The sequence below is a fragment of the Thamnophis sirtalis genome, unplaced genomic scaffold, assembly GCF_051295495.1.
Source record: "Thamnophis sirtalis isolate CommonGarterSnake01/CBP01778 unplaced genomic scaffold, rThaSir2_p1.2 scaffold_7, whole genome shotgun sequence".
NCBI lineage: Eukaryota > Metazoa > Chordata > Lepidosauria > Squamata > Natricidae > Thamnophis > Thamnophis sirtalis.
Window position 1 is genome coordinate 96,202,641 of NW_028261387.1, and position 17,874 is coordinate 96,220,514.

Here is a 17,874-nt window from a genome sequence, read left to right on the forward strand (position 1 = left end):
CCCCCCCCCTCCCCGGATGAAGAGACGGCCAGCCAGGAAAGGCCAAATCAGATCGATCCATAAGCCCACTGGGTTATTCATGCCATTTATTGATCCGATTGATAGGGTGCCTCTCTCAGCAAGACTTTGGGCAGCGGATAAGAGTGAAAATAGAACAAAAACTATTATTATACACGCTGCAGAAGTTAAAATACATCAACCCCCAACTATTAGCGTAACCAAGAAGCAGGTCCCGGCAGTGTCTGGGTTTAGCCACGACTAGCTTTGACCCGTGTCCTCGATTCAGCTACTTTAAAGTTGCTGAGATTGAGCTTAGATGAGGACAAGGGTTTGGGGCCACAGGGAATGGCCTCTGGGGGCCCCAAGGGCCACCCAGCCAGAGGAGCATCAAACGTTCCTGGAAAGGGAGACGCTGGTGGATGAAAAGTCCTCTCGACCCCAGGACCAAGGAGGACTCGAGACGCTCCGGGAGTACAAACCGAACCATCTTTAATCATTCAAAATAACCCCCCTTCGAAAAAGGGCCCCTTTCTCCCAAAAGTCTCTCTTGGACCCCAAGGGGCAGGAGGTCCTGGAAGCCACCAAGGACCCCTCAGAAGTTCTCCAGGAGCTCCACGATCCGTTTCTGCTCGCTCTCCTGGAATTCGGGATTCTTCCCATCTCCGATGTTCTCCGCATACTCTGCAAGAAGATGGGAGGAGCTGAGTAAGAGGAAGGGTCCTTCCAAGCCCCCTCCCCACAAAGAGAAGGTCTTACCCATTGCTCAACTGCCTTCTCACCCAGCTCCCCTCTCTCTCTCTCCCTCTCTCTCCCTCCCTCTCATTCTCTCTCTGTCTCATTTTCTCTCTCCCCCTCCCTCTCTCCCTCCCATTCTCTCTCTCTCCCCCCCCTCTCTCATTCTCTCTCTCTCCCCCTCCCTCTCATTCTTTCTCTCCCCCTCCCTCTCTCCCTCCCTCTCTCTCTCATTCTCTCTTCCCTATTCCCTCCTTCTCTCTCATTCTCTCCCTCCCACTCTCTCTCATTCTCTCTCTCCCTCCCTCTCTCATTCTCTCTTCCCCACTCCCTCCTTCTCTCTCATTCTCTCTCTCCCCCTCCCTCCCTCTCATTCTTTCCCTCCCCCTCCCTCCCGCTCTCTCTCATTCTCTCTCCCCCTCCCTCCCTCTCATTCTCTCCCTCCCCCTCCCTCTCTCCCTCCCGCTCTCTCTCTCATTCTCTCTCTCTCCCTCCCTCTCTCATTCTCTCTCTCCCTCCCCCTCCCTCCCGCTCTCTCTCTCATTCTCTCTCTCCCCTCCCTCTCTCATTCTCTCTCTCTCTCATTCTCTCTCTCTCTTGCCCCCTCCCTCCCTCCCTCCCTCCCTCCCTCCCTCCCTCTCTCTCTCATTCTCTCTCTCTCTCTCTCTCTCTCTTTCTCTCTCGACAGGTGCATGGCAACCTTTGGGCCTTTCACTCTCGGCCGTTTGAAATGTTTATTAGTTGATCAGAACACAAAACACAAAGGAAACGAAAACAAATGGAAACCAGGGGAGGAAGAAAGGAGTAGAAGAGAGCTGGAAGGGACCCTGGAGGTCTTCTAGTCCAGCCCCGTGCTCAAGCAGGAGACCCCCCACACCATTCCAGACAAGTGACTGTCCAATCTCTTCTTAAAAACCTCCAGTGATGGAGGAGCTCCCACAACTTCTAGTGTTCAAGCTGGTTCCACTGGTTCCATCCTTAAAGCCAAACCAGCAGGGGGGAAAAATGCTTTTTTAAAAAAAAGCTGAAAATGGAAAAAAACGTTGGGCCCGCCCACCCAGTCACATGACCCACCACCACTAAGCTACGCCCATAGAGCTGGTGGGGAGGGGGGGGATTCGATTTCACCACTGGTCGGAGGGCTTGCCGTGCCTGGGGAGCTGGGTCAGCAGAGCCGGCCTCAGCTCCCCCCTTCGGATGCTGGCCTGGGTTGGAAGCCCCTCTCCCCCCCACTCCCCTACCTTGCACACGCCTGGTGCCTTAGCTGACCCCAGGACCCCCTCTTCCTCCTCCTCTTCCTCCGCTACATGGCTTCTTTGCACTGGCAAAGGCCGGGGCAGGAGTGGTGCTGGGGGGGGGGGGACGACAGCGCATCATCGTGCAAGCCGAGTGTGGAGCTGCCGGGACTCCAGAACAACCGAGCGGCATTAATATTTCATGGCGCCACCACCTGCACATCCGAGGGGCTCATCAGAGGCTTTAATATGCGCACCACAGGCAGGCAGGCAGGCAGCCTGGCGCACGGAGGAGGAACCTTGTGGGGGGGGGATTTTCCTCTCAACAACTGAAGAACAACCACACGGAGCTTCTGCCGGCCGGCCTCCTGGGAGCAGCGCCCTGAATATGCATGATGGGGCAACATCTGGCACAGGAGCCCTGCTTCCCCTCTGGAGGAGGAGGAGGAGGAATTGGGGGGGGGGCTGGATTTAATGACGAGAAGGACCAGGGGAGACACAAAAGCTTCTTCTAGTATTTGAGGGGCTGCCCCAAAGAAGAGGGGGGGGGGTGTCAAACTATCCCCCAAAGTATTTGAAGGCAGGACAAGAAGAAGAAGGGAAGCTCATCAAGGAGAGAAGCAACGAAGGGGAAATTTCACGTCCGTGAGGGCAATTGACCAGTGGAACTCCTTGCCTCCAGAGGTTGTGGCTGCTCCAACACTGGAGGCTTTGAAGAAAAGGCTGGGCAGCCGTTGGCATGAGATTGTACAGGGCGGTGATGCTGGCACAGGTGGCACGCGAGGCACTGCCCTGTCAGCTGACTTCAGCCTCCTTTTGAGGCCATTTTTCGCCCTCAAGCCAAACAGGTTTTGCCATCACTGGTAAAGGTTCCCCTGCTGGGGGGTTGGACTAGAAGGCCTCCAAGGTCCCTTTCAACTCTTACTCTGCTTTCCTTCCTTCCTTCCTTCCTTCCTTCCTTCCTTCCTTCCTTCCTTCCTTCCTTCCTTCCCTCCCTTCGTTCATTCCTCCCTCCCTCCCACCAAGCGTAGGTGTTTAATAAATTGGAGTTTGTCTGAAATGGTATAAGGTCTCCTGCTTGAGCAGGGGTTGGACTAGAAGGCCTCTAAGGTCCCTTTCAACTCTCTTACTCTACTTTCCTTCCTTCCTTCCTTCCTTCCCTCCCTCCCTCCCTCCCTCCCTCCCTCCCTCCCACTGCAGGTATTTAATAGATTGGAGTTTGTCTGAAATGGTATAAGGTCTCCTGCTTGAGCAGGGGGTTGGACTAGAAGGCCTCTAAGGTCCCTTTCAACTCTCTTACTCTACTTTCCTTCCTTCCTTCCTTCCTTCCCTCCCTCCCTCCCTCCCTCCCTCCCTCCCTCCCACTGCAGGTATTTAATAGATTGGAGTTTGTCTGAAATGGTATAAGGTCTCCTGCTTGAGCAGGGGGTTGGACTAGAAGGCCTCCAAGGTCCCTTCCAATTCTTTTTATTCTGGGTCCAAAGCGGCTCCTTGCTGCAAGGAAGTCACCTCGGCTCTTTGGGGCTTCCACTGGGAGCCCCCCCCCCCCCGGCACCTGAGCTGGCAGCCACAGCAAGGACCCCGGGGCGGGGGAGGGGGGAGGCCTCAGGAGGGTCTGCTTGCCAGCCCCTCACCAAGAGACAGACCCCTGCAGCTCCTGCCAAATGCCATTCACTGGTAGCAGGAGGAGCCAGAAGGGAGAACCGGAGCCTGATGGAGCCGAGGGGAGGGAGGGAGGGAGGGAGGGAGGGGCCAGCTCCTCTGGAGCCCAGTGCAGGAAGGAGGGCAATACCCAGAGCCCTCAGACTTATATGCCGCTTCACAGTCTTTCCCAGCTCTAAGCGTTTTGCAGAGTCAGCCTCTTCCCCCCCAACAATCTGGGTCCTCATTTGACCCACCTCGGAAGGACGGGAGGCTGAGTCAACCTTGAGCCTGGTGGGATTCGAACTGCCAAAGTGCAGGCAGCCGGCAATCAGCAGAAGGAGCCTGCACTCTAACATCTTGGCTCATGCCGTCTGTTGTAGCACCTGGAAGGCAGCCTCTTCTTGCCCGGCTGAGAAGCTGCCCCCCCCCAGGAGACCCCCGGGGGCCTTCCTGGCCCTCAGATCCAAGGCCGAGACCCATCGTGCACTCCCCTTCCCCCATAACCTCCCTCGCTTAACCTGCACCGTTGGGCTGGCAGGGACCCACAGCCCATGGGGGCTGCAGGCGGGGAAGGGTCCCAGGCGGCCATTTCTCTGGAGGACTATAGGGCAGGGGGTGTCCGGAGCTGGCTGGGGAATTCTGGGAGTTGAAGTCCACCAGTCTCCAAGTTCCCAAGGCCGGACACCTCTCCGGTCAGGGGTCTCCTGCTCAACCAGGGAGTTGGGACTAGAACAGGGGTCTCCAACCGTGGCAACTTTAAGGACCTCAGCTCCCAGAATTCCCCAGCCAGCAAAGCCAGGCTGAAAGTTGCCAAGGTCGGACTAGAAGACCTCCAAGGTCCCTTCCAACTCTCTTCTTCTGCACTCTGAGGGTTTCTGGGCCAGGAACCGCTCAGTCCAAGGTTATGGAGAACAGACTGTTGGCCTCCCACAAATTAAGGGGCGCCAGAGGTGAAGTTAACACCCCTCGCACTCACGTAGGTCCCCTTGGTTTTCTGGCCACCCGTCCAGCAGGCCTGCAGCCCTTGGGCAGGGGTGACACTTGATTTCTTTACTACCGGTTCTGTGGGCGTGGCTTGGTGGGCATGGCATGGTTTGGTGGGCGTGGCAGGGGAAGGATACTGCAAAAGCCCCATTTCCTCCCCATCAGCTGGGACTGGGAGGCAGAGAATAGAAGGGGGCGAGGCCAGCCACAGGCTATGTTTTCTGGTTCTCCAGAAGTGGTCAGAACCTTCTGGATTTCACCCCTGCACTTGGGATATCTCCCCCGGGGAAAAAAAAAAGGGAAGGGGATTCTGGGTGGGTGGGTGTGGCTAGATTTCCCCACCCACCCCACCATCCCCTGCCACCCCTCTTCCAGGGTGCTTCCAAGGGGATCCCAGCCTGGTCAGCCAGCGGCTGCAAGGAATCCCAAGGGGTTCTCCCTCCTTCCCCTGATATCCCCCTCCCCCCCGCCTGTCTCCGGCTTCCTATGCAAGGGAGGAGCACCGGATGGATCCCACTCAGCCGCTCTCTCCTCCTCCTCCCGAGGGATCCATCAGCTGTCAGGCTGCCAGAGGAAGAGGGAAAATATGTAGGCCGTAAAAATCAGGCTCAGAAGCAGCCGGCCAATTAGCATGCAAAAGAGGAGGAGGAGGGAGGGAGGGAGGGGGGATTGGGGAGGGGGGGAGTCCTGCGGGGAGAATAGGAAGGAAAGGGGGGTGGGACAGAGGGTCCCCCTGCCCCCTTCCTCTCTCCTCCCTCCACAGGGCCTGCCAGTAAGTGGGAGTCGGGTGGGGGAAACCCCCCATCTTCACCCCACCCCAAGGATGGTGGCCTCCATGGAACAAGGCCCTCCAACTGTCTGCTACATTGGGGGGGAGGAATCAGGCTTCCCCCCAGCCCCCTTCCCCAGGGTCAGAACGAAAGCTCCTCCTCCTCTTGGAAGGAGGACAGACACGCCCCACTGCAAAGCCCCCAGAATCCCCTCCCTTTCAATGGAAAGACCCCCTGCTGGCTGCTGGCTTTTGCATGCAAAGTGGCCTTGAGTGGCGGCTCTGCTGGAACCACCCCCCTCAGGCCCCCTCCCCAAATGAAGCCCCAGGGAGGTCAACCAGGGCTCCTGGGCAGGTGAGGGGGGTTGGGGGAAGCCCTGGGGGCTCATCCAGTGGTGAAATCCAATTTTTTTTTCCTACTGGTTCTGTGGGCATGACTTGATGGGCGTGGCATGGGGGGTGTCATGTGACTGAGTGGGCGTGGCTATGCCATTATGTAACCGGGGGAATCAAAGACAGAAACTGACTTGAACAATGTCCTGCTGGAGCAGGGGTGGACTAGATGACCTCCAGGTGCCTTCCAGCCCTGGATTATCCTCTGAAGCTGCTTCTAGTGCCAGGTTTGTAGTCCTTCCTTCCTCTCCTTTTTCCCTCCCTCCCTCCCTTTTTTTCTTTCTTCTTTCTTTCTTTCTTTCTTTCTTTCTTTCTTTCTTTCTTTCTGTGTCCTTCCTTCTTCTCTCCTTTCTTTCTTTCTTTCTGTGTCCTTCCTTCTTCTCTCCTTTCTTTCTTTCTTTCTTTCTTTCTTTCTTTCTTTCTTTCTTTCTCTTTCTTTCTCTGTGTCCTTCCTTCTTCTCTCCTTTCTTTCTTTCTTTCTTTCTTTCTTTCTTTCTTTCCTCTTTCTTTCTTTGTGTCCTTCCTTCTTCTCTCCTTTCTTTCTTTCTTTCTTTCTTTCTTTCTTTCTTTCTTTCTTTCTTTCTTTCTTTCTTTCTTTCTTTCTTTCTTCCTTCCTTCCTTCCTTCCCTTCTTCCTTCCTTCTCAGCACCCACCCACCCCCCATTTGTGGCCTAGCAGACCTCAGGGAAGCAAAAGCGGACCCCCCCACCCCACCCCCTGCCTTTCCGGAGGAGAACCAGTCGCGTTTGAAGAAGGCCCAATACTTGATCCCTTCAGCCCAGGGTCCCCCCCAGGTGCCCAGTGCTCACCTTTGATGATGTGCCGGACGATCTTGATGGAGCTGCCCCTCATGTTCAGGATCTGGTGCACCCGCTGGCGGATCTGGGGGGAGGGGCAGAGAGAAGAGGGGAAATGAAGGGGTCTCTGCTGGGGAGACGGGAAGGCCCCCCGCCTTCGGGGGTGGGTGGGGCCCCACAGGGGGGGTTGCGGCTCGGAAGATCCATACCCCCAAAGTGTACAGAGGTAGTCCTCGACTCAACGACCGCAAGTGAGCCCAGGATTTCTGCTGCTAAGTGAGTTTTGCCCCATTTTATGACTTCTTGCCACGGTTGTTGAGGGAATCCCTGCTGTTGTTAAGCGAGTCACACGGTTGTTAAGTGAATCCGGCTGCCCCATTGACTTGGCTTGTCGGAAGGTCGCAAAAGGGGATCGGGGGACACCCCCCCCCTGGGCACTGCGACCGTCGTAAATAGGAGTCAGCTGTCAAACATCCGAATGTAAACCATGTGGCCATGCTGCAACGGTCATAAGTGTGAAAAACGGTCCCTTTTTCAGTTGTAACTTTGAACCGTCACTAAATGAACTGTTGTAAGTCGAGGACTATCTGTGTACAAGGACCTGGTCAACCAAGGTTCAATACTAAATGGGTGCCAGGGAAGAGCCAAGGGAATCCGGCCGCCAGGAAGTTTGGCCTAGTGGTTAAAGGCACCCGGTTGCAAAACAAGAGACGGAGAGTTCTAGTCCTGCCTGAGGCCTGAAAGCCGGCTGGGTGACTCGGCTCCACTCACCGGGAGACGGGGAGTTCTAGGGCCAAAGGGTGGTGGTTGTTGTGGGGGAAACAGGAGGAAAGTGGGGTCTCAAATATGTTCGCTTGAATTACTGACAGAAACGATAAAGGCGAGATGCAAATAAACAAATCCTATCGATTAAAAAAAAAGGGGGGGGCAGGGCTGGCCCTCACGGGGGGGGCAGGGGGGAGGGGGGAGTGGGGGCCCCTGGGGTACCTGAGGGATGCCGGCATTGCTGATCTCCGCCATGATGTAGCAGATGAGCTGCAGGACGAAGAGACCGGCGTCCAGGCGCCGCAGGTAGAATTCCTCCTCCGTGTCGTCGTCGATGATCTCCCCGCGGCGCACCATGTCCTGCGAAGAGATAACGGAGTTGGAAGGGACCTCAGAGGTCTTCTAGTCCAGCCCCTGCCCCACTCGAGCAGGCAGAGACCACAGGCAAAAGAACCGGCTCCACTTTCGCTTCACCCACCGGACGCTACAATTTCTGTGGGGTCCTTGGGGCTCCCTGAGCTTGGTGGTCTCCTTGCAGACGTTTCGTGACCCAACTAGGGAACAACATCAGTGCTGGAAGGGAGTGTGGAGAGGAGGAAGAGGACAAGGAGAACAACGACGACTGTGGGGCCCCGGATGCTTTCTGAGCTTGGTCTGTTTTCTTGCAACGTTGCATGACTAGATAACATCCTCAGTGCTGGCAGGCAGGCAGGCAGGCAGGCAGGCAGGCAGGCAGGCAGGCAGGCAGGCAGGCAGGCAGGAAGGAAGGAAGGAAGGAAGGAAGATGGAAGGATGAAGGAGGAAGGACGAAGGAAAGAGGAAGGAAGAAGGACTGAGGAAGGAAGGAAGGAAGGAAGGAGGGGGAAAGGAAGGAAGGAAAGAGGAAGGAAGAAGGAAGGAGGAAGGAAGGAAGGAGGAAGGAAGAAGGAAGGAAGGTGGAAGGACGAAGGAGGAAGGACGAAGGAAAGAGGAAGGAAGGAAGGAAGGAAGGAAGGAGGGGGAAAGGAAGGAAGGAAAGAGGAAGGAAGAAGGAAGGAGGAAGGAAGGAAGGAGGAAGGAAGGTGGAAGGAAGGAAGGAAGGAGGAAGGAAGAAGGAAGGAAGGTGGAAGGACGAAGGAGGAAGGACGAAGGAGGAAGGACGAAGGAGAAAGGACGAAGGAAAGAGGAAGAAGGAAGGAGGAAGGAAGGTGGAAGGAAGGGAGGGAGGAAGGAAGGAAGGTGGAAGGAGAAGGAAGTAGGAAGACGGAAGGAGAAAGGACGAAGGAAAGAGGAAGGAAGAAGGAAGGAGGAAGGAAGGAAGGAGGAAGGAAGAAGGAAGGAACCGCTTCAAGGTGCTAGTCGTTACTTTTAAAGCCCTACATGACTTAGGACCAATGGGGAGCCACTGCAGCTCGCGGAGGATAGGTGTAACGTGGGTGTATCTAGGTACACCCAGTATCGCTCGTGCGGCTGCATTCTGGACCAGCTGCAGTCTTCGAACACTATTCAGGGCCAGCCCCATGTAGAGCGCATTACAGTAATCCAGTCTTGAGGTCACAGGAGCAATGTGAAGCACCAAGCCGAGCAAACAAGCCTGAAGATGACGAATGAGACGTCGTCGAAACGTCGCTAAGACACTTCCAATTTTACGCGGGAGAAAACCCAAATAACCAAAGACCTACATACTAACACCCGCAAAAACCGCAGAAAACATTATATGTATGTATGTATGTATGTATATAACGTAGAAAATGTCAATTTTTGCATTCTGTGTTTTGCACTTTATGCCGCATTTCAATAGCAGTAGACTTATATACCGCTTCATAGGCCTTTCAGGCCTCTCTAAGCGGTTTACAGAGAGTCAGCATATTGCCCCCAACAATCTGGGTCCTCATTTTACCTACCTCGGAAGGATGGAAGGCTGAGTCAACCCTGAGCCGGTGAGATTTGAACCGCTGACCTGCTGATCTAGCAGTAGCCTGCAGTGCTGCATTTAACCACTGCGCCACCTTGGCTCTAAAAATTTCCTTTTTACTGAGGATAAATGCAATGCATCAGAGACTCAGGCAGGGAAGAAGGGAGAAGCCTCGGCTGGAGGAACCCTGCTAGCCATCGTCTCCCCCCTCCCCAGTTTTAATCACCCACCCCCACCCCCGCCCCCTTCTCCCTCTGAGCTGTCAGGATCCTGAGGGGGGCTCAGGTGCCATCCTTCTCCGCCACCGTGAGACGCCCGTGGGGGCTGATGGGATGAGACAGCCGCAAGATGGGTTCCTGCGATGCCGGGCAGCCTCTCCTCCCGCTAATGAGGCTGGGCTGACAGCACGGAGAAGGGGAGCATGGGGGGGGGCTCTAGCAGGGACCCCATCCCCCCCATACAGACAGACACCTGGGGCCTCAAGAGTCTCCCTCAAGGAGGGCATGGGTGAGAGCCCACCCACCCCCAATCCCAGCCCCATTGCCTTGGGGCAGCTGCCTGGAGGATGGGGAAGGCAGGAATGGCCCAGAAACACCCCCCCACAGTGGGAGGGGGGATCGGCCATGCCAGGGAGGGGCTCACACGGCCTCAGCAGGATCATGGCAGCACAAGTGCCCCGTCAAGGGCAGAAAGTGGGCGCCCACCAGGTCTGGGAGCCCCCTGGCTGCTGCTTGTCTGGCCCTCGGCACATGCTCAGGGGCCGGCTCTGTCCGTGGGGACCCTCGCACAGATGCCAGCCTGCTGTCCAGCCGGCCTTTGCGAGGGGGCCAGCAGTGTCAGCAGAGGGGCGCCTACCGTCGGAGTCGAGGGGCCGGCTGTGGGTTCTGGCTGAGGGCCACTCAGGTCCCCTTCAAAGGGACCAAAGTCATTTTTTCACAGCTACGACCGTTGCAGCATTCCCATGATCACGTGATCAAAATTGCTTGGCAACTGCTTCGTATTTATGACCGTGTGTGTGTGTGGGGGGGGGGTTCACCTGATCCCCTTCAGCCACTTTCTGACAAGCAAAGTCAATGGGGAAGCCGGATTCACTGAGCGACCGTGGAACTAACCTAACAACTGCAGGGATTCACTTAACAACAGTGCCGAGGAAAGTCGTAAGACGGGGCAAAGCCCACGTAACCAATATCTCACTCAGTGACATAAGCCTTGGGTCCGTAAGTCGAGGACTACCTGTATAGGGGCTGCCCCTCTGTGTTGGGGCCTGTCGGCCTCTGGCAGCCGAATCAGAGGGGGAGGAGGGGGGGGGTCAAGGCTGGCATCAGGGCAACCTGGGAGCTCCGAGGGGGAAGGGACTGTCAGAGAGAGAGAGAGAGGGAGGGAGGGAGAGGGAGGGAGGGAGATATGGGGCAAGAGAGAGAGAGAGGGAGGGAGGAAGAGAGGGAGGGGGGAGAGAGAGATGGGAGAGAGGGGGAGAGAGAGGGAGGGGGAGAGAGAGAGGGAGAGAGAGGAAGAGAGGGAGAGGGAGGGAAAGATGGGACAAGAGAGAGAGGAAGGGAGGAGGAGAGAGAGAGGGAGAGAGGGAGGGAGAGAGAGCGGGAGAGAGAGATGGGAGAGAGGGGGAGGGAGGGGGAGAGGGAGAGAGAGAGGGAGGAAGAGAGAGAGAGGAAGAGAGGGAGGGGAGAGAGGGAGAGAGAGGGAGGGAGAGGGAGGGGGAGAGAGAGAGGGGGAGAGAGATAGGGAGAGAGAGGAAGGCAGAGGGAGAGAGAGGAGAGATGGGGAGGGAGGGGAGAGGGAGGGGGAGAGAGAGGGAGGGAGAGAGAGGGAGGGAGACATGGGGCAAGAGAGAGAGAGAGGGAGGGAGAGAGGGAGGGAGAGGTGGGAGAGAGATGGGAGAGGGGTAGAGAGAGAGGGAGAGGGAGGGAGAGGGAGGGGAGAGAGAGGGGCGAGAGGAAGGGGGAGGGAGAGACAGAGGGGAGAGGCGGAGTCTGGGATGTCAATTATCCCTCAGATGGAGAGCCAAGAGCCCCCAGGTCTGGAGGTGGCTGATGAAGAACAGCTGGATCCAGTGCCTGACGCACAGATGGGCAGAAAGCAGAGGAAAGGAGAGCAGTGGAAATCTATGGGCCGGCCCTTGGGACGGAAGAGCACCGCTGCTGGAGAAGCCCCTCCCCAGCCCTGGGGATCAAAGCCAGGGGGCAGAGATGAATCTGCGCGGCAGACAACAATTCATCTTCCGGCCAGACAGACTTGTTAGCCTGCAGTGGGAGAGAAACCGTTTTTTGCCGGGGCTCCTAAGAAAAGCACCATGGCTTCCACTACGGAGGGTCTGTGGTGTTTGGGAAAGCCGGGTCAAGGCCCTCGGCCTCCTCAGCCCCCTGCACTGCTGCCGCTGACCCACCCTCTCCGGCCTCGGCTGCAGCCTCCCACCAGCTCAGGCGCCTTCCCGTCCTCCAGGGAAATGACCCACACCTAACGCCGTTCCCTCCCCCCTCCCTCCTTGCCCTTCAGGATCCCATTCCTGCCTTGGGAGGTGGCGGTGCAATTAGCATCTCATTTAGCAGCCATTAGCATGCAAAATGCCCAGAGAGAACATTTTATTGAATCAACCTGCTGAGGATAATTTCCACACCCGACGGAGGGTAATGTATTAAGCCATCGCCTGCCTCCCGAGTCGCCCTTCCGTTCTAGAACAGTGCCGCCTGTCACCGCCGGTGCCCTCTGCCTCTGGGGGGAGGGGGTGGGGAAGGGGCTCACCCCCTCCTCCCCCAAGGAGAGAAGGAGGCCGCAGGGAGCCAAAAGCCTTTGATTGGGAAGCTTCGGGGGGGCTCCCTTGGCCCTTCCAGGCAGCCACCCCCGAAGAGCAGAAAAACGAGGAGCTACACCACGTCTTCCACCCAAATCCTGCAACCGGTTTTGGCTGCCACCATGGCACAGAAGATGTTGAGATTTTGGAAAAAGAAGAGCCATTCATTAAAGGCCTGGGGACAGAAACGCAGGAAGAACGGTTGCAGGAATTGGGTTTGGCTACTCTGGGGAAAAGGAAGGACCAGGGGGACACGTGGGAGCAGCCTTGTAATATTTGAGAGACTGTCGCGAGGGAGAGGAGGGGGGTCCAACCTATTCCCCAAAGCACCAGGACAAAAAGCAAGGGGTGGAAACTCATCAAGAAGCAACCTAGAATTAAGGAGACACTCCCTGACAGTGAGGACAATCTGCCAGTGGAACTGCTTGCCACCAGAAGTTGTGGGTGCTCCATCACTGGAGGTGTTTAAGAAGAGATTGGACAACCACTTATCCGGAATGGTACAGTTGGCTCAGGAAAGGGTCTGCAAGAAAACCACCAAGCATAGAGAGCACCAAGGATCCCGCAGTCATCCTTTCCCTCCTCCTCCTCCTCCCTTCTAGCACTGATGATGTTCCCTAGTAGGGTCATGAAACGTCTGCAAGATTATTAGATTAGATTAGATTTGTTTTATTTATATGCCGCCCTATTCCCTACAGGGACTCAGGGCGTCGAACAACTCAAGCGGGAAAGGGAACACACAAATACAAGACAAATATTTAAGATAGCCAACAACCACACCTGTCAAGAGGGGAAGGGAGCTCATCAACCCCAGGCCTGCCGACACAGCCAGGTTTTAACGGCTTTTCGGAAGGCCTGGAGAGAGGTGAGGGTCCGAATCTCTGCGGGGAGCTCGTTCCAAAGGGCAAGAAAACCACCAAGCATAGAGAGCACCAAGGACCCCACAGTCATCCTCCTCCTCCTTTCCCTCCTCCTCCTCCTCCTCCCTTCTAGCACTGATGATGTTCCCTAGTGGGGTCATGAAATGTCTGCAAGAAAGCAAGCAAGCTCAGAGAGCACCGAGGACCCCACAGCCCCCCTCTTCCTGCTCCTCCACTCTTCAGGCCCTTCTGCCATCTAGCATTGATTATCAGGGGTCCCAAACTCCCAGGCCTCGGCCCATTCAGAACCAGACCACGCGGAGGAGCCGAAATCGCGGCGATATGGATGTGCGGTCTCGATGCTCCGAGACCGCAGCCGATACTTTTGCCGCTGGGTGGTCCAATCGGACCTAAACCGTCCCGAAGAGACGGTGAACAGGAAGACTACGTCTTGCTGACATCGCAAAGTCCCCGATAGAAGCAAGAGAAGTTCTTCAAGCCGGCGACAAAAAAATCCAGCCAAGGCTGACGAAGTCGGGGCGGCTCCAAAACGGAAGGATACGGAAAGAGAAAGTGTTTCCAGCTGGTGAGGAATTTTTACTGCCTATAAAAAACTTAAAATTAATTCAAATTGGAGAACAGAAGAATTGAGTGGCGGAATTAAATTTGGAATGGTTTTGGACAGCGGTTATCTTACTTTTTAAATGCTATCTTCATGGATGGAATTTATGGAAGCCTTTTAAAACGAAAATGGATTAAGTTTTCTTCTTCTATTTTTTCTTTTATTATTCTCTGTAACCTATGGACTAAAATTTTCCTCTTTCATTACTGTGGGTGTTCTCCTAACCCATTTAAAAATTGGACTTTTTTTTCTAACTTGAAATACAAAAAAGATACAATAAGGAAATTTGCAACAATAACACTGCTACTCGGAGGCTGGAAGGTTTGTGTATTGGAAATGGAACACTTTTTTTCTTCACTGATTGTTTTGGCTTGGCACTACAAGGTCTCACTGCTCGGTTATAGAGAGTGATAAGAAGGGAAGCATACAGATGTCCCTTTGAAGTATATCTTTAACCAGAGAAAAGTGAAAACAAAACGTTTTTGTGAATCTATGTTTAATTTTATTAACCTTCCAAGCTAGAGCAGCTGTGTTTCTTAGCTGGAGATAATGGCACAATTTCAACAGCAGAAAGAAACCTTAAGCTTTCAAAAGATATTTTCAGAAATGCAGAAATTATCAAATACATATGAGAGGATAGAGAAGAAGCTGAAAGACTTAGAGCATCTAACAGCAAAATATGATGAAGAAGTTGAGGATGTTTATCAAATGGAAAATGTGGTGGTTAAAAACCAAAAAATCGAAGTGGAAAATGAATATAAAGAGATTAAATTTGTTGATATTTGTGGTGATTGGCTTGTCTCTGAAAATGAAAAGAGTGGAATACTGAAAGAGGAATTAAATGGAGGGGAAATTTATCCCAGATGGCAAGATACAGAAGAAGAAAAAAACCAAAGAATCTATGGATTTAAAGAGAGAACTTTCATTAGCAATAGTATTGATAACACTACTGACAATCAAAGATAAGCTGATTAAGGAAACAGAAGAAGGGCATCAAGATTACATGAGTGATCTTATAACCAAGGAGTTGCTAAGAAGAGTCCATACAAAGTTGATCAAGGAGATGAATAGAGGACTGGCACCACAAATGGCAGAAGATATGAGACTGTTTTGCTACTCAAAAGATACAGGTTGATAGATGGAAGATTATAATTTAAAACTAGTTAAACTTAGTGAAATGTATTGACAATAGATATAGTTTAAATAAATAATTGATAATGTTACTAATGTATACAATGTGTAGTGTTATGATGAGTATAATTGGATATGAATATTGAATGGTACCCATGTAAGGAAGATTAGAAATCCCTTTGGATTATATATAAAGGTTAATAAAAAAAAAGAACCAAATTACAGTTAAAGTTTTGATTATTAGGGGGAAAATGTTATGATACAGGATATAGTTAAATAACGGAAGAATAGGATAACAACGTATATATAGATATGGGAATAACATAAGGAAACTGGATGTAAATTCTAAACAGTGATTTGGAAGGGAGGATTAGAAAATTCTGTTATTAAATATTACGGATGTTTAGCTAGGACATAAGGATTCAGTGTTAATGGAGGATTTTAGAAATAGTAAATGAAAGGCCAGAATGTGGTTATGTATTAAATCTTGGTATATTTTATGATGAAGGACGCTTAAACAATTATAGTCAAATGAAAATGGAGATATGATGATGGTGACATGTATAAGTTAACTTGAGTTAATATGAATTGTGTTTGGTGACTGTGGAAGAGATGCACGAAAGTCTTTTGTAACCGACTGATACACTTAAGGAGCCAAGGTGGCGCAGTGGTTAAATGCAGCACTGCAGGCTACTGCTAGATCAGCAGTTCAGCGGTTCAAATCTCACCGGCTCAGGGTTGACTCAGCCTTCCATCCTTCCGAGGTGGGTAAAATGAGGACCCAGATTGTTGGGGGCAATATGCTGACTCTCTGTAAACCGCTTAGAGAGGCCTGAAAGGCCTATGAAGCGGTATATAAGTCTACTACTATTACTTTCTACAGCATGTAAAGAAGGATCTTATGTTTGTTTTAAATAAAAAAAAATTATTAAAAAGAAAAAGTGGTGGCCTCTGGCACTCGCACACGAAGCTTCACTCACTTGAGCAGTGGCACATGGAACTCTGCACGCACGGCTGCCACTCACACAGAAACCTTCCCTCCCTGCGCCGGGCTGCCAAGCCAGAAAGGCTGGGAACCGCTGGATTATGTTACCTAGCTGGGTAATGAAACGTCTGCCAGAGGAAAACCCAGCTCAGAGAGCGCCTGGGGGGGGGGGGCATCCTTCCACCTTGAGTGGCCAAGATTACCTTCTTTTGGAACAGCTGGCTTCCGTGAGCCAGCTGTGAGGGGAGCCATGCCCCTTCTCTCGCTCTCTCCCAAGCCGAGAGGAGGGAGGGGAGGAGGGTGGGGGTGGAGGGGGGGAGAACTTACATGCTTTTCACCTTCAATCTTCTTATCGGCCACCTGCATGGCGTCCAGGTATTTGAAATAGAGCTCCATCAGCCTGTCCACCTGGAAGAGAAAAGGGATTTCTCTGGTTTCTCTTTGCGTGTTACCAGAGACTCCCGGCCAAAAAAGATAGAATGCTTCTGAACATGGCAGCTCCACTTAGCCGTTCATGGCCCCTGCAGTGACTGACCGACCATTCTTCTGCAGCCTCCTCCATGAATTGAAATTCAATCAATTCTAATTAAAGCAGCTCAAATTGTAAAAAAAAAAAAGGCAGACGAATTGCCGTTCTTTGGGGATCGGGGAACAAATCCAGCATGAGACACGCTCGGGTCGCCCCTCGCCCGCCGTTCACCCTCCGCTGCCCTTGATTTTTCAGGACAGACTGCTTTCCTTTTGATCCAAAATATTTGGGAGTTCAGATCGGAACCGAAGTTGCATTCGGAGGTTGTGGGGGCTCCGTCACTGGAGGTTTTTAAAGAAGTGACTGCCAGAAATGGAGCAGGGAGGAGGGTTTGGAGGAAGATGGGCCAGTCCTGGAGTCTGGGGAAGGCTCTGGGTCAGAGGCAGAGAGGGGGCCAGGGCCGTCTTGACAGTTATCAGCTGCCTTCAGAGTCAGACATCAGTGAGGCAGAAGAACAGCTGGAGCCTGTTCCCAGTGTGCGCATTCCCAGAGTTGCCAGGGGAAGGGAAGAGCTAAAGAACAAGGGGCGACTTGGGAGTAAGGCCACAGGTGGAGGGTGAATGGCCCCTCCCAGAGGACATAAAGAAGGAGCGAAAGGGAGTGGAGTTTGCAGGAGAGACAATGAGTTCGCTTCATTGGCTCGTGACTCTCCGAGACTCCTGGCCTTGCAGATCTCGGCCTGGCAGCTCTCCAAGCCAGATAAAGTCTGTGACCGTAAATCCTCCCTCGAAAGACTCTGCTGGATGTGAAGGAGCAGAATTCACAGCTAATTCATAAAAGGGGTTTTTTGTCGGGAGCAGGAGTTGGCTTCAGGCCCTTGGGAAGCCTCGGTCAGAACAGCCTGGCCAAAACAGGCAGGGAGGGAGGCCCTGGCAGGCTTCGGGCAAACTTCTTGGGCAGAGCCACTGTGATGCCCGGTCTTTTCTTTCTACTGATTGATTAGAGCAGAATAAACTTCATGGTCACTTTTCAATGAGCACTGGTGCATTACAATGGAACGAAGTGGCAGCCAGACCCTCTCAAAGGGTCCCCGCCTCCAATAGAAAGGTAAGCAGGTTAGATCGGGCGACCTCCGTGTCGTCCCCCCCCAAATACCTTCTCGCTGTCGTTCTCCGTGAATTTGTTGAGCAGCCGAGTCCTCTGCTGACTCCGCAGGTTCCTCAGGAGGGAGGCCAGGATGGAGCAGATGTGCTCTGGGGAGGGAGGAGAGGGAGAAAGGGAGAGGTGAGTGTGGAAAGACCGAGTTCTTCTGATTTACTTACATATCCTATTGAAAAACCGCCCTTCCCTCGTAGACAGAAGTCGTAAAAACAACGCACAGGTAAATAGTCGGGAGAAATTCTCCATCATCCTCCAGGTGCTGGTGGTCCCAAAGGTGCTTTTTAAAATATATATATATACTTTTTTTATTTTCCACTTTCATAACATATAACCACATGTATACTATTACATAGCCAATATCCTATTGTATTAAGTAGCAATTACATCAGTTCCTCTTGTCATCAACGCCAGAAAGATAAAAACCCATTATTAGCTCTTCTGCTCTCCATACCCCTCTTTCTTCTACCTCTCTCCTACCTCCTTTCTTCCCTCCATCATCCTTTCCTACTCTACTTCCCCTTCCTTTCTCCTTCTCCTCTCTTCATTCCACTCCTCCTTATCCTCCTCATCTTCCCCCCTTACCCTCTCTCCTATCCCTCTCTTCCTATCTTTCTTCTCTCCTCTGTT

The 17,874-nt window shown here is 53.0% G+C and overlaps 1 protein-coding gene across 1 annotated transcript in view; it reads right to left on the minus strand.

Moving 5' to 3' along the window:
- Positions 1-472: 472 nt before the first annotated feature.
- The window catches only part of CTNNBL1 (catenin beta like 1), a 94,995-nt gene continuing 77,593 nt past the window's right edge, over positions 473-17,874 (minus strand). Inside the window, exons 12-16 of the mRNA XM_087720676.1 lie at positions 17,242-17,339; positions 15,945-16,025; positions 7,542-7,679; positions 6,567-6,639; positions 473-681 (exon numbers count right to left, since the gene is read on the minus strand). Coding sequence (XP_087576802.1) covers positions 593-681; positions 6,567-6,639; positions 7,542-7,679; positions 15,945-16,025; positions 17,242-17,339 — 479 coding nt within the window. The 3' untranslated portion in view covers positions 473-592. The remainder of the gene's footprint in view (positions 682-6,566; positions 6,640-7,541; positions 7,680-15,944; positions 16,026-17,241; positions 17,340-17,874) is intronic.